This window comes from Nematolebias whitei, chromosome 22 (genome assembly GCF_014905685.2).
Source record: "Nematolebias whitei isolate Nwh7 chromosome 22, NemWhi1, whole genome shotgun sequence".
Taxonomy (NCBI): domain Eukaryota; kingdom Metazoa; phylum Chordata; class Actinopteri; order Cyprinodontiformes; family Rivulidae; genus Nematolebias; species Nematolebias whitei.
The window spans coordinates 13,045,102-13,059,362 of NC_056519.1; the positions used below are offsets into that span (position 1 = coordinate 13,045,102).

At 38.9% G+C, this 14,261-nt stretch overlaps 1 protein-coding gene across 1 annotated transcript in view; it reads right to left on the bottom strand.

The window, feature by feature from the left end:
• Positions 1-715: 715 nt before the first annotated feature.
• Positions 716-14,261, bottom strand: part of atp2b1a (ATPase plasma membrane Ca2+ transporting 1a) — a gene marked incomplete in the record, with an annotated part of 55,888 nt that continues 42,342 nt past the window's right edge. Inside the window, 15 exon segments of the mRNA XM_037695748.1 lie at positions 716-1,495; positions 3,809-3,898; positions 4,480-4,668; positions 5,919-6,026; positions 6,165-6,376; positions 6,506-6,719; positions 7,036-7,227; positions 7,421-7,527; positions 7,610-7,697; positions 7,788-7,967; positions 9,112-9,349; positions 9,889-10,130; positions 10,219-10,461; positions 10,699-10,913; positions 11,158-11,313. Of these exon segments, the coding sequence (XP_037551676.1) occupies positions 1,103-1,495; positions 3,809-3,898; positions 4,480-4,668; positions 5,919-6,026; positions 6,165-6,376; positions 6,506-6,719; positions 7,036-7,227; positions 7,421-7,527; positions 7,610-7,697; positions 7,788-7,967; positions 9,112-9,349; positions 9,889-10,130; positions 10,219-10,461; positions 10,699-10,913; positions 11,158-11,313 (2,867 nt within the window).

The window sequence follows — 14,261 nt, forward strand, 5'->3', positions numbered from 1 at the left end:
TTCAGAAGGTCCCCCCACATCTGTCCGAGGTAAGTTTGTTTCTTCCCCAACGTTCACTGAGTGAGATGCTTGCTAAGTACAGGCCCAGATATTTTCCAAAATCCCTTAAAAAAAAAAAAAGTCTTTCAACATGTGGAAATTCTTGAACACGTCATAATGAATTAAAAGAGAATCTAGAAATCCAGAAGGTTTTGTGCACATGAAAACTATTCAACATATGGAAGAAGTAAATATTTATATAGTGATGTTAGTGGACAGAGGCCATTATTTGTCTTCCCGTCTCTCCTGTGAAAACACATTGTCCCTTGGACCTCTTTTCTATACAAGCCTTTGAGTTTATCAGTTTGGCTGAAGGTTCGATATTTATCTACAAATATATAACAAATCAAACTTGCAGGCAAAAATAGTTAAGTTTCAATAGAAACACCCTTTTTTCCTGAAAATACAGCAGTATCTGAAATAACCCACTCATTCATTTATAATCTGACCCAGTTGTCTGCAATATACATCAGGAAGCTCTTTTGCCTACAAACAGAAAAAAAGTATCTACAAACTTTGTAAACAGACCTGCTTTTTTCCAAAAACATAAATAACTCAAAATATTAACAGCCAATGGAGCAGAAATAAGTCTTGAATGAGCAAGGGCCAAAGAGATAAATATTCACCATTCAGATAAGAGAAGCTAAAGGTTCGTTCATAATCTTATAGACGGTCCTCATGCACAGAAGAGGACTTCCCCTTCTCAATTCAAAGAATAGCAATAATATTAGTGCTAAAAACAGGTCACTTTCAATCCGAGTTTATGATCACCCCTTGGAACCTAGAACAAACTAATGTTACCAAGGTGGGAGGGGTGCAGACAGAGTCCTTGTGTTGCAGCAGGATATTAATGAGAAAAACAAAGACCAAAGAATCCACATCAAGCCGTACATTCCTCTGAATGTTTGCTGTTATTTCAGTTCAGCCCAAGCCAAGCTCTAACAGGACTCTGCTCTCCGTCTAGCCCTTCGTATCGTCTCTCCACATGTTTGTCCCTTCAGTCTGAGCCAGACTCCTTGGTGGCGGGTAGAAAGGAGGTGTTGACGTGTAAAGCAGTGTTGGATCAAAGGGAGGTCTCCAGACTGTGTAGCGGGCTCCCCGGAGCCGAAAGTGTTCCTGATTTGGGGCCCTCTGGAAGAAGGTGGTTGCTGCTCTCCACAGCATTATTGTTCTGGTTTGGGGAGAGGGACACCGGTGTGTTGGGGGCAACGGTGGTGGCTGGCGACGGCGTGGGCGAGGGTGGAGTGGGTGTGGTGTTGCGTGGGCTGGCGGAGTTGCGCTTGGTGGGAGCATCGTCCTCAGCGTCGGTGTCGTCTATGAGGGGAATCTGGGGCTCAGAGTCCTCTATTCGAAACTCGGGGTGGGTCATGAAGTTGTGAATGGATGATCTCGACTCGGGTTTCTCCAGCCCCTCATAGAGGGAGATGGAGCTGCGGAATGCTTTCACCACCCGGATCTGAAAGGATGGAGAAACGGGGACAAGGACATCTTTAATCACGTTAGGTAATGACACACACTTCAAGCCAACGATCAGATCAAGCCACAAATTCAAACTCAGGTTTTATCAGGTCAGTGCCAGGAGGGTTTTAGTGGCTTCAAAACCAACAATCGGACAGAAGATATTCTCAAACACGTGCATGTGAGCTTGCACTTCTAGCAAAATTCAACGCTATAAGTGATCCATTGTTTAGTTCTTCTCACCCAAGACCGTTAGTGGAAAAAAAACTGGTTGTAGGTTGGTTTTTTTTAATTAGAACAGAAGAAATATTTAGTGGAATTGACTTTTTTTTTGTTTGTTTCCATTGCGTCACAAAATACAAGTTCTTCTATTACCAGTTTTTATTGCAGCATTTGGTCGATTCTTCTTTAAGTACTAGATACTTCCTTCTAATTATTAGGAAAAACAAAAACTGGACATACAATGTTTAATGTTTGCAATAATGTCCGAGACTAAAACTGCATACCTCTGGAGAGCTAGTCCAAATTCAAAATGGTTTCCATCTAATAGAAACTTTAAAAAAAAGTCATGTAGCAATTTTAGAAATCAGATTAAAAGGGAAGGGACAAATCTCATGTTTATTAATTTTTTATTTGGATCATTTTCTAAAGGCCTGCATTTGATTATCCAAATTTAAAAGAAAATGGGACCAACTGGGAGAAGACTGTTCTTTATAAACCAACTAATCCACTGAGAAAGGGCAGCAGCTGGATGAGAGTTTACCGTCGTCGTTGGACATGCTTCTTAAAGAACAAAGAGTGAGACAGGAGGAGAGAAGAGGGAAAACAGGAAGAAAAGAAAGGTAGAAAGAAACAAGTAAAAGACAGAAAAGGAAGGAAGAGGTGGTCAGTTACAGCTCATGTTTGTGGAGGAGAAACAAAAATGCTGTGGCAGCCAAGCATGTCTACAAGCTGGTATACAAGTCAGAAACAGCACAAAGAGGAGAAAACTCACAAACGAGACCAGAGACTTTGAACCCATGCAGAGCGCAGCGCTACCTTCTGTTCAATGGTAGTAAACCTTTGAGTATAGCCCATGATACATTTCACAGAATCTAAAGAAGAATATGTGGGGAGGAGTCAGTGGTTTTTATTTATTTTTTTGGTTGTTCTACCATACAGACACGTTCTGCCAAACAACAAGTATTTGCGTAAAGATACTGTTACAAAGCACCTGAAAAAAATGACGACAGATTAACGTGGTAGAAACTGAAAGGGTCCACCCTGAAACAGAAATCTAAAGACATACTTTTAGAGTATGTCTTGTGTTTATACATTCAAGAGCGCAATCATCCATTCCTTAGTCGTTTGTGTGACATCTGTAAGACATTTAAAATCCCCTGCTGGTGAGGTGGACTCTCAGGTTGGACCTAAAAGAGAAACAGAGTCGGAATCGGCAAGAACAGATTCTTTGTAGGGGCACAGAAAAGAAAACGGCCTTTGAAATGTCCATTGACAAATGATCCGGGTCCACTTTCGACACTGTGAAGGCCTAAATGGAAAAAGGCTGTGAGGCTTTATAAGAGTACGGTCAAATTTTCAACCAAACATAACAAATTTGTGTCTTGGCAATTGCAGCTTACATATACAGTATATTTTATTATCCATAAAATTGCCACAGAGAGTCACAGGAAGAAAAGTGTTATTTCACCACTGACACATCACAGAAGTTCTTGTCATGGGTAATCTTTATTCTTTGGACCGTGATCATGGGCATATACTCAAAACATTTACCTGACCAGGGACTAGAGAGCTGTGACAAAGACCTACAAAGGCACAGAGCATACTGAGGCAGCTGCAGACAAACCTGGTAAACAATAATCCAGAATATAATCTTTATCAGATACAAAAACATACATGATCCCCCCCCCCAGGTAACAGTAAACAATTTCCATTTCTTAGACCGAAGCAGAAGCAGAACAAAAAACATGATGACACAGATAAAACACCTTGACGTTTGAAGCGACCTGGTTACAGGGTACATTTATATATACAGCAGAGTTATAAAAGCAGTATGGAAGATGCGTTTCTGATTTATTTATTTTTTTCTTCAAGGAAACAAGGGGGAACATTAGGGAAGCATGAGAGTGTAAAAGTTGAAAAACGTTAGGCGAGAAGAAGAGTGGAAGAGAAAGATGTTAGAGGAAGAAAAATAAAAGTCTCATGCACTTAAGGAGAACACGCACTCACACCCCACAGTGGCAGAAGCGGTGTTGGCAGCAGTAGTGGTAGTAGTAAAGGCTACATGTGTAGGGCTAGAAACATTGGTTACATCGTGCTGTTGTTGGCTGGAGTTGGAGGCTTGCCGCCTTAGAGCCCCCTGAAAGGAAGTTCCACTCTGGAACGCACTCACTACATCCATCTGCAAAGAGTCAGACAGCATGACAGGAGAAAGCCCAGAGGAAATCAAACACAGCAAGAGAGAAAAAAAAAAAAGAGAAAAAATAAAGAAAAGGCACCAGTAACCATAGAGAAAATGACACTTTGTAAATGGACTTTGATAAAGTCAAAAGAGAGAGAAGAAAAAAGATTGGGTTCAAAGGCACTGATCGAATGGAGCTTAGTCTAACCTCTCACTCTTTTCTGTGTAGCTGGAAGAATGGAAGGTTTATGCAGCCAAACTAATACTTATTGAATAGCCAGCTACTCTATCAGACTATTTGTTTAATCTAATTCACTTTAATGAAGTACCTTTAAACTAGTTGGGTTTACAGCAGAAAAACAGACAGAAAATAGGCTTGCTTTAGCTCAGAAGCAGAGCACAGAAATTGAAGAAAATGCCTTTTAGGGCACAGTCCGCTCTTTTAAGGATACCGAAAGAAGAACCAGAACAGATTTTAATCTGGAAGAGTAATAAAGAGTAAAAGGGTTTATGGCTTTTGATTCCCTTGGCGTCGAGGGTGTGGTTTCATGTGCTACCCAGAAAACTCTGTGGCATGTTACCTGAGTTTGGATGCGATTAAGACCTCGGAACCAGAGAATCTGGCCTCGGCGGAGCTCCCGCTCAGCATGATCGATCTCGTCCATGTCTTCCAGCTCCTCCAATTCATCGTCTGGGATCTCCTCCTTCTGGGTGCCATGGCCTGCCGTTTTCAGGAATTTTAAGCGACTGGTAGGTATGGAGGAAATGACCTGGAAGACACGAGTGCCCACATAAGATAAACTGACTAAATATTTTGTTTTATTCTTTAAACAGTAGATGCAAGACATTTACATTAACCTTTAGATCTTGACCTCATTAACCAATATTTGAGGGGGGGGGGACCTGTTCACACTGCACTAAGATCATTTTAATAACATACTGTATGTAAAGTAAGAGAAAAACATTTAAAAGTGTGGCTAATGAAAGCTTGAAGGAATTGCAACTGAAACACAGCAGCCTGTTTAGGTGAATGAATATTTAAAACAGACATGTCTCCATTACGAAGTGGAACACTGAAAACGCATCTTCAGGTGTCTGGAAACTTTTCTTTTTTTAAGCGAGACTCCACTTACAGTAAAACCATCAAATTAAATTGTAAAGGATTGTACCACCCCCCAAAAAAAACATTATTATTATTATTTTTTTAATTAAATAAAAAGATGTTACACTTTTTTTTTTATTAAATCTAAGTTAAAACATCACAAATTAAGATAAACTTATCTGTAAATGGTTTGAAAAGGACATTCGTTGTTTTAACTCAAAATAACTTTTGAAAGTACAACAAAGTACTTGGAATAAGGTTCTAGTTCAAGCCTAAATTATGCACCACATCCTAAAATAAATACACGCAACACAGAAAAAGTCACTAACTACACACTACGTGTGAGCCACTTCTTTCTGTATAAATTTAAGACCTGAACTTTAAGGGCTCTGGATCAGAACTACTAATATACAGTGGTTAGCTTTACAAACATTGGCTTCCTGAACTTTCACTCAGTGCTGCCTGTTTATGTGTTCTGTTAAGCAATGCTGTCAGTGTCTATCCTCCTGAACTCAACCAGTGAACAAGAACATAATGAGCTCAGCTGTGGTGTGGTGAATGTTGGTGAAAATTAGAATCACATCAAAAATCTAATATGACTCTTCAGCAAAACTTAAAAAAAAAAAAAACAATTTCCAAAACAAAAAGAATTAAGAGAGAATAATATTCTAATAACTCTAAAATAACATATTTTGATACAAATGAACTTATCAAACCATACAATAAAAATATGTATTAAAAGTGTAAATTCTAAAAATACATTTAAATAAAGGATTTATCAACTATAAAGGTTAAAATACTTTTATCATCAGTGGTAATCAAACTGTCTCTGTAAAAATCCACCACAGGGGGGCAGTGTCACACCATGCTTTTATAGCTCACTAAATAAAAGACAAAAAAACAGCGGTTTTATCATACCTGTCCCCATAAAAGGGAGCCAAAGCCTAGAAAAGTGCACCATAACCACTGGTCAATGGTCAGAGCCACGCAGCTGAAAGGTTTTCCTCCAAACTGCACTATAACTATCTAAAAAGAAAGAGAAAATAGTCAAAATCATTTAGAGCAAATTTCCACTCTTAGCATTTGATTTGGGGTAAAAAAAAAAAAGTCCCAATTGTACACCAAGAAACAGTCTAGCCACAAAAGTCTTAAGAATAATTTTACCTGAATAACAAAGGTACCAAAGACTATACTGCAAAAGATAGGGTTGTTGAAAATGCCCTCAAAAACATTTCTTTCACCGTGGATCTTGCGGGCGTTGATCTCGTTAAAAAGCTGCATCATTACAAAGGTATTAAAAACTATTGTGTAGTGTTCAGAAGGTGGAGCATTGAGGGGTGCGTCCCTGCCGTTGTCAATGTCAAACATCTTCTCCCCTGCAGGAGGAAAAAAAAAAAGATTAAACAATGGTCACAATTTTAATAAATGCACAAGACATACAAATCACAGCACAATACTGCCAGTGTACATAAAGAACATCTTTGGATGTGTAAAAATGTTCCTACCAGCAAAAAGCAGAGTAAAGATGATGATTAGCTGGTACACGCCATGACCCAGAATATTCTTCATCATGGTGCGGGATATAAGAGGCTTGTTGCGGCCATACGGCTTCCTCAGAAGTAGGGATTCTGTGGGGGGCTCTGTGGCCAAAGCTAATGAGGCAAACGTGTCCATAATGAGGTTGACCCATAACATCTGAACCGCTTTCAGTGGAGAGTCCTGGTAGCAGGGAACATCATACGAAAAGTACATATTTAACATTGTGCACATTCAGAGCGTTTAGTACAAATATTCAAACTGAAATGAAGCAAATAGAATGTGGGAACATTCTGTGTCACTGGAAAACTGAGCTGTGAAGGTGTAAGCATTACAGACATTTTTAATACAAAAATACTAAGATATGACGACTTAATGGCCAAAAATCTTCATGTAGTATAAAGTAGAGAAATATTTTGACTTTTGTCCTATTTGTTTGAGTTTCATAAACACAACTCATTGTAGTTTAAGACAAATTAGTCTCGTTTTTTCTGCTAACCTGTGTGATGCAGGCTCCTGTAAACGCTACAATGACAGCCACCACATTGACCGTTAGCTGAAACTGCAAGAACTTGGAGATGCTGTCGTAAACATTTCGGCCCCACATTACTGCTTTTACAATGCTGGAGAAGTTGTCATCTGTCAGAATGATGTCAGATGCTTCCTTGGCAACATCAGTCCCAGCAATACCCTGAGTAAAAAAAAAAAGAAGAAATATCTAACAACCTGAATTTCTTATAATTATTTTTTAGAATTAACTACTGGGATTGTTTATGTTCTAGCTGAACTGTTAGCTTAATATGATATTCTAAATGGTACTGAATGTTTAAAGTAAAAAAAACAAAAGGTTGTTTATTTCTAGTCTTAAAGAAAATAAAACTCACCATTGCAAAGCCAACGTCAGCTTTCTTCAAGGCAGGACCATCATTTGTACCATCTCCTGTCACTGCAACCACTTGTCTCTGTTCAGCTACTGTGCTGTCAATAATGCCTAAAACAGAAAAAATCCTTCTTTTAAATGTAAGTTTTTAAAGTTTAAGACAATTTTTAATTTTAAATGTTTTACATGGTACCTTTTACTAAGGTGTGTTTGTCTGTGGGGGACGACCTAGCCAGTACTCGTAGTTTGGGCCAAATCTTGTCAATGCGTTCTTGTTCAATCTAAAATCATGGAAAAAAACAAAACTCTAATAGAATCCAAACAGAGAAGTTTGGATTCACGTCTAAAGTAGGATTTTTGCTGTGGCCCACCTCTCCCTTTTCATTGCGAATCCTTCGATTGAACTCTTTTCCCTCCAGGCAGAGGAAGTCATCTCCAGGCTGTAGAATGCCACACTTGGTGGCGATGGCGCGAGCTGTGTTAATGTTATCCCCAGTCACCATCCGTACTGTGATCCCAGCATGCTGGCACTTCCTGATGGCATCTGGGACCTGAAGGAATCACAAGAGGAAAATGCTATTTTTGCACAAGATTTGTGATTTCAAGGACAAAACAAAACTTAACTTTGTATTTTCACAAAAAAAAGTTGTAATTAAAAATGACAAATTTTGTAACTCTCACCATTGTCAAGGTTCTTAACTTAATGCAATGCTAGCAAGCTTAAAAGACAGCACAAATGTGTGGACATCTAAATTCAAAGTGACAGTTAAACCGCAACAACAATCACCAACTTCTCGTTCACACAATATGTTTTTGTGTCACTGAGACCACTTCCTCTTATGACTCAATATGTAAGTGTATACTCCAGTACTTTCAAACTATGATAAAAAATGGCTGACAGTGCATCACCCAAATCTTGCTTTGTTCAAAAAGCTTGTGTGGCTGGTGAAAGAAGCTCCCCTTGAGCTGCCAGTATTCCTAGTAGGAAGTGCTCATCAAACAGTATAGTAACTTAAGAGAACCTCTTCAGCTGCCTGTCCAAAAGTAATCTGAAGACATGGGACCATGTGCCACCACTTCACTAACTTCAAAATCTGACAATTTACCATTCACACCTAGATCCCACAGTGCCTGGCCGGATGTGTAGATAAGAAGATAGCATTTCCTTTTATTCAAGACAATTATTTTCATCCCTGATCTTGTGAACTGTTTCCATGAACACTTTCAAGTTTTTGTAAATGTGTTTGGCCTGTATTTTCAGGATGTCATGCAGATGGATTTTTTATTCCTTTTTCCATGCGACCATTTCTCCTTCAGATATAAACACATCATATAGCCAACTATTTTAGCACAACCAGACACTAGGCAGTCTATGTTCTGACATGTTGGCAGCATATTTCAAAGGCAAAGCCCTACGTGATTTTAACAACTTGATGAGCTAAAACATTTAAAATATCCAATGCTTAAAAGTGTTTCCCTCACCATATGGTTTAGATTTGTTGGATGTTGACATCTAAACTTGTGAATCTAGTTTAGACAAAAGTTCTTATTTTTTAACCAGTAGGAAGCACCCACATTGATGAATGTACAATATTCATGTATTTTGGTGAACGTACAAGCCCTAGTATACACAACAGATGTTTATGTATGACAAATTCTCAACTTGTTTTCTTGTGTCCATGTGAAACTACACACCTCTAGTCTAACAGGGTCCTCAATGCCCACCACACAGATGCAAGTCAATCCAGTTAGGATATCATTTTCATTGTCCCAGTCAGGTTCACCATCAGAGGCAGGAAAATCTCTGTATGCAAGGCAGATGGTCCTCAGGCCCTCTGAGGCCATGGGTTCAATCACTTTCTTCACCATGTCATCTCTGTCCCGTGGGCGGAACACCTTTGGCTCACCATTTGCAGTCAGGACTTTATAGCACCTGGAAAGAAAGTGAAGGTCATATTAAAAAAAAAATAAAAAAAAAATAAAATAATTTTATATATATATATATATATATATATATATATATATATATATATATATATATATATATATAACTACATAAAAGGCAAATATGTGTAGAAGACCAAATATTTGAATAAAGAAGACAATTAGTGTAAAATTTAGAAACATGGATGAAATAACAAATGGGTACAAACTCAAAGTCAAAAAACTAATTTTAGATTAAAAAAAAGGTAAGGAAATTAAAAAAAACATTTAAAAGAGTGTGATTCGATAAGTAATAACACTAAGCCCTCTGTGGGTTAAAAAAAGTCTGCTTGGTTAAGAGGCTTACAGAGCTGTAACTGGCTCCTTTTCTCAGCGCCTGTTTTTAAGTCTCAACGTAAGGGGCTTGGGTGGGATGCACTTGAACTTCTTAGCTGATTAAGCTATTACACATATCATTTACTGCAAAGTCTGGCCAGCAGGAGCAAATAAAACAAATCCAAAAGCACAAAAAATCTAAACAGTTCTTACTTTTTTAAGAGAATTTCTGAGGCTCCTTTGCTGAACATCCGATAGCTGCCATCAGCCATCTTCAACACTGTGCTCATAGATTTACGGACAGAGTTGAAGGTGTAGACTTTGTAGAGTTTTTCCTCAGTGATCTCATTACGAATAGCCTGGTAGTCACGTTTCAAGTCAAGAGAAAAGCCAAGCAAGGCACATTCGGTTTTGTTACCCACTTGATTAGGCAGACCCCCTTCTTTTTCTGGAGGCTGGAGAAAAAAGCATAAAGATCAGATTTATCCAAATAAACTTGTAACACTGTGCAATTTACAAGTACACTGTTATTTTCTTTCATACCATAATCTTAGTAGTGTAGGCGCAGTTAACAGCAATGCCCAGAATCAGGATGTCTAAAGAGGAGGAGGGAATGTTTTCTGGTTCTGGGACCTTCTTGTAGTACTTTTCAGCAATGAAGGCCTGTACCACTGTCATGCGGTTCATGGTGAGAGTTCCTGTCTTGTCAGAGCAGATAGCTGTAGCATTGCCCATGGTCTCACAGGCATCCAAGTGACGCACGAGGTTGTTATCGTTCATCATTTTCTGCAGAAGGAGAAAAAATGTATTTTGATCACTGAAATTCAACTTGATATTTTTTGAGCTCATAACTACTTAGAAAGTTCTGTGTTGGGAACGAATAGAACAACAAAGGGGATCATTGCAAGGCTTAAGCGTATCAGTTAGCAACGTCTTAACAGCCTGGCATGCTACTTTTAATAAGCATAAATGTAAGCCGGTCAGTCATGGCACAGATCATATGGCAGGCTTAGCAGGCTTTACCTTAACGGAGTACGCCAGGGAGATTGTTACAGCAAGTGGTAAGCCTTCAGGAACAGCGACCACAAGAACAGTGACGCCAATGATGAAGAATTTCACAAAGAACTGAATGTAAACTGGTGTGCAGTCTTGGATCCAGGGCAAATTCTGGATCCAAAAGGTGTCTATTACAAACCGCACCACCAGAATGATAACAGTGATGGCTGACATAACCAGTCCTGGAAAAATTAAGAGATAAGGGGGAACAAAAAGGTGTCAAATTACACACAAGCCAAACATACTAGTATAATCCCAAGGTACAATCAAACTATTTTTATACAGAATCTCTTTTTCAATAAAAAGCTGAAAAAGCACACTATAAAACCACAGTGAATGTAAGGATTTAATACTACAAGCACATAAAATAAAGAGCAGTTTATAGTATTAATCCATGCCAGAAACAAGTGTATTTGTCTGACTCACCTGCTTTGCCAATTTGTACCGCTAGTTTGGTCAGTTTGCCTTGGAGAACAGACTTTTCTTTCTTTGGCAGGTTTGCTTTCTTTTTCTCCTCTGCCTCCGCTCCCTCATCACTGTTCAAAGGCTGCATTTCCATTGCAGCACCATCCTGTGCTTTAGCTACAGAAAACAGAAGGCAATTATATAAAATACTGCACTGAACGGAACTGCTGTAAAGTTAAAGACAAAAGTACCATTTGATAGACAAAAATATAGAAAAGGCATTTTACATAAAGACGTTTGCTAAATTTGTTAAGTGTCAAACTGACATTTAGTTAACTGCTTGTTCCCATTTGAAATATTCTGACTCACTCCAGACCTGAAAAGCCAGAGGAGCCACTGCTCAAAACCCAATTAAGAATAACAAAAATGTTTGATGTATTTGACAAAAACTATACAGTAAAAGAAGGGATTACTCAAGAATTGTACTAAGGACTGAACTCCTTGGTCTTTGATACCAGTTGTATCAAGGACCAATATTACATAATGCATTTTTTTGTTTCATAAAAATAAAAAAAAGGTTACAAAATAAAACAAACAAATAAGTTGTTTAGCTGAATAATGATGTATAATATAAATGCTTCAAGTTTAATCCAAAAAAAAAAAAAAAAAAAACCAGCAGACGGACACTTTTCCTGAGCCTGGTTCTGTTGGAGGTTTCTTCCTTTTAAAAAGGGAATTTTCCTTTCCACTGTTGCCACTGCGCTTGCTCAGGATGGGAGACTGTAACAAAGCCAAGATTCAACTTGTCTGCTGGCCTCCTTAGATAGAGAACTTTACTAATTGGCTTTTATGTATGTGAATGTTTCTGTAAAGTGTCCTGAGACAACTTTGTTGTGATTTGGTGCTATATAAATAAACTGAATTGAAATGAATAACGGGCAGCACGGTGGCGCAACTGGTAGAGCTGCTGCCTCTCAGCGAGCAGGTCCTTGGTTCAAACCCCGGTCCAGGGGCCTTCTGGGTGGAGTTTGCATGTTCTCTCCGTGCATGCGTGGGTTTTCTCCGGGTGCTCCGGTTTCCTCCCACAGACCAAAAACATGCATGTTAGGCTGATTGGTAACTCTAAATTGTCCCTAGGTGTGAGTGAGTGAGAGAGTGAATGGTTGTTTGTCTCGTTTGTCTCTATGTGTCCCTGTGATGGACTTGCGACCCGTCCAGGGTGTACCCCGCCCCTCGCACAGTGATTGCTGGACATGGGCACCAGCGACCCCCGTGACCCAAAATGGAACAAGCGGGTAAAGAAAATGGATGGATGAAATGAATAATGGTGCATAATAGAAATGCTTCAAGTTTAATCTAAAAAAAAAAAAAAAAAAAAAAAAAAACAGTGATTGAAGAAAACAAAAAGACAAGATGTCAATTCCCTTAAATGTACAAATGCCTCATTGCTTCACTTTTATCCAAGGAAATTCGATGAATTTGAAAACCAGTACCTCAAAAACCCAAATTCGTACAAGATAGAGGTTTCGTACAGTTCTAATAGAACAGAATTTCTTGCACCTTGCTGACAGAAATGTAGCAACAACAGAGATGGCAGGTGAAACAATGAAAAAGAATCGTAAAACTCCTTCAAGAAGGTAGTCCAAAATGAAACATGGCAAATGTTTCCTGTTAACTTGGTCAAAGTTTTGACCTAGTACAAACCAAACAGGAAGGCAAAAGGTAACAAATATATGGAACAAATGTCAGTGAACAGGAAACTGAAAACAATAAGTCTTTAAACCAGAATATAAACAAAATAAAACAGGAAACAAACTGAACTCAGTGTCTAATGATTTACATACAAAAAATCCAAACAAATCCTCAATACTGCTTAAAAAGAAAAACAGGGTCACAGTGGACTAAAAAAAGTAGTCATGTAATGTGCGTGGCTGAATATGTTCCATAAATGAACCATTGTTATTGAAAAATAAATAAATAAAATAAAGCTGGAACATTTATTTCCAGCAGGGATAATAATGACTACTTGCTAGAGAAAACAAGTTTTAAACTGATAATGCACCGAACAAAAATATAAATGCAACACTTTTGCTTTTGCTCCCATTTTTCAAGAGCTGAATTCAAAGACCTGACTTTTTTCTATGTACTGTACACAAAAGGCCTTATTCTCTCACATTTTGCTCACACATTTGTGAAAATCTGTTACAGATCACTTTTTTGCCAAAATAATCCATCCACCTCACAGATGTGGTATGTGAAGTTGCTGATTAGACAGCAGGATTATTGTACAGGTATGCCTTAGGTTGACCACAATAAAAGGTCACTCTAAAATGTGCAGTCTTATCACACAGCACAATGTCACAGATGCTGCAAGTTTTAAAGGAGCATTCAATTGGCATGCTGACAGCAGGAATATACACCAGAGCTGTTGTCCGTGAATTGAATGTTCATTTCTCTACCAGAAGCTGTCTCCAAAGGTATTTCAGAGAATTTGGCAGAACAATCAAGCAGCCTCACAACCGCAGACCACCTATAACCACACCTGCCCAGGACCCCCCACATCCAGCATCTTCACCTCCAAGATTGCTTGAGACCATCAACCTGGACAGCTGTCGCAACAATCCGTTTGCATAAACATTTCTGCACAAACTGTCAGAAACTGTCTCAGGAAAGGTCATCTGCATGCTCGTTGTCCTCAATGGGTCTCCACCTGACTGCAGATCATCGTCGTAACTGACTTGAGTAGGCAAATGCTCACATTCCATGGCATATGGCACGTTGGAGAGGTGTTCTCTTCATGGATGAATCTTGGTTTTAACTGTACAGGGCAGATGGCAGCGTGTGGGTGAACGGTTTGCCGATGTCAACGTTGTGAATCAAGTGGCCAATGGGGGTGATGGGATTATGGTATGGGCAGGTGTATGTTATGAACAACGAACAAAGGTGCATTTTATTGATGGCATGTTGAAAGCAACAAAGATACCGTGATGAGATCCTGAGGCCCAATGTTGTGCCATTCATCCACAACCGTCACCTCATGCTGCAGCATGATAACGCATGGTTCCATGTTGCAAGGATCTGTACACAATTCCTGGAAGCTGAAATCATCCCAGTTCTTGCATGGC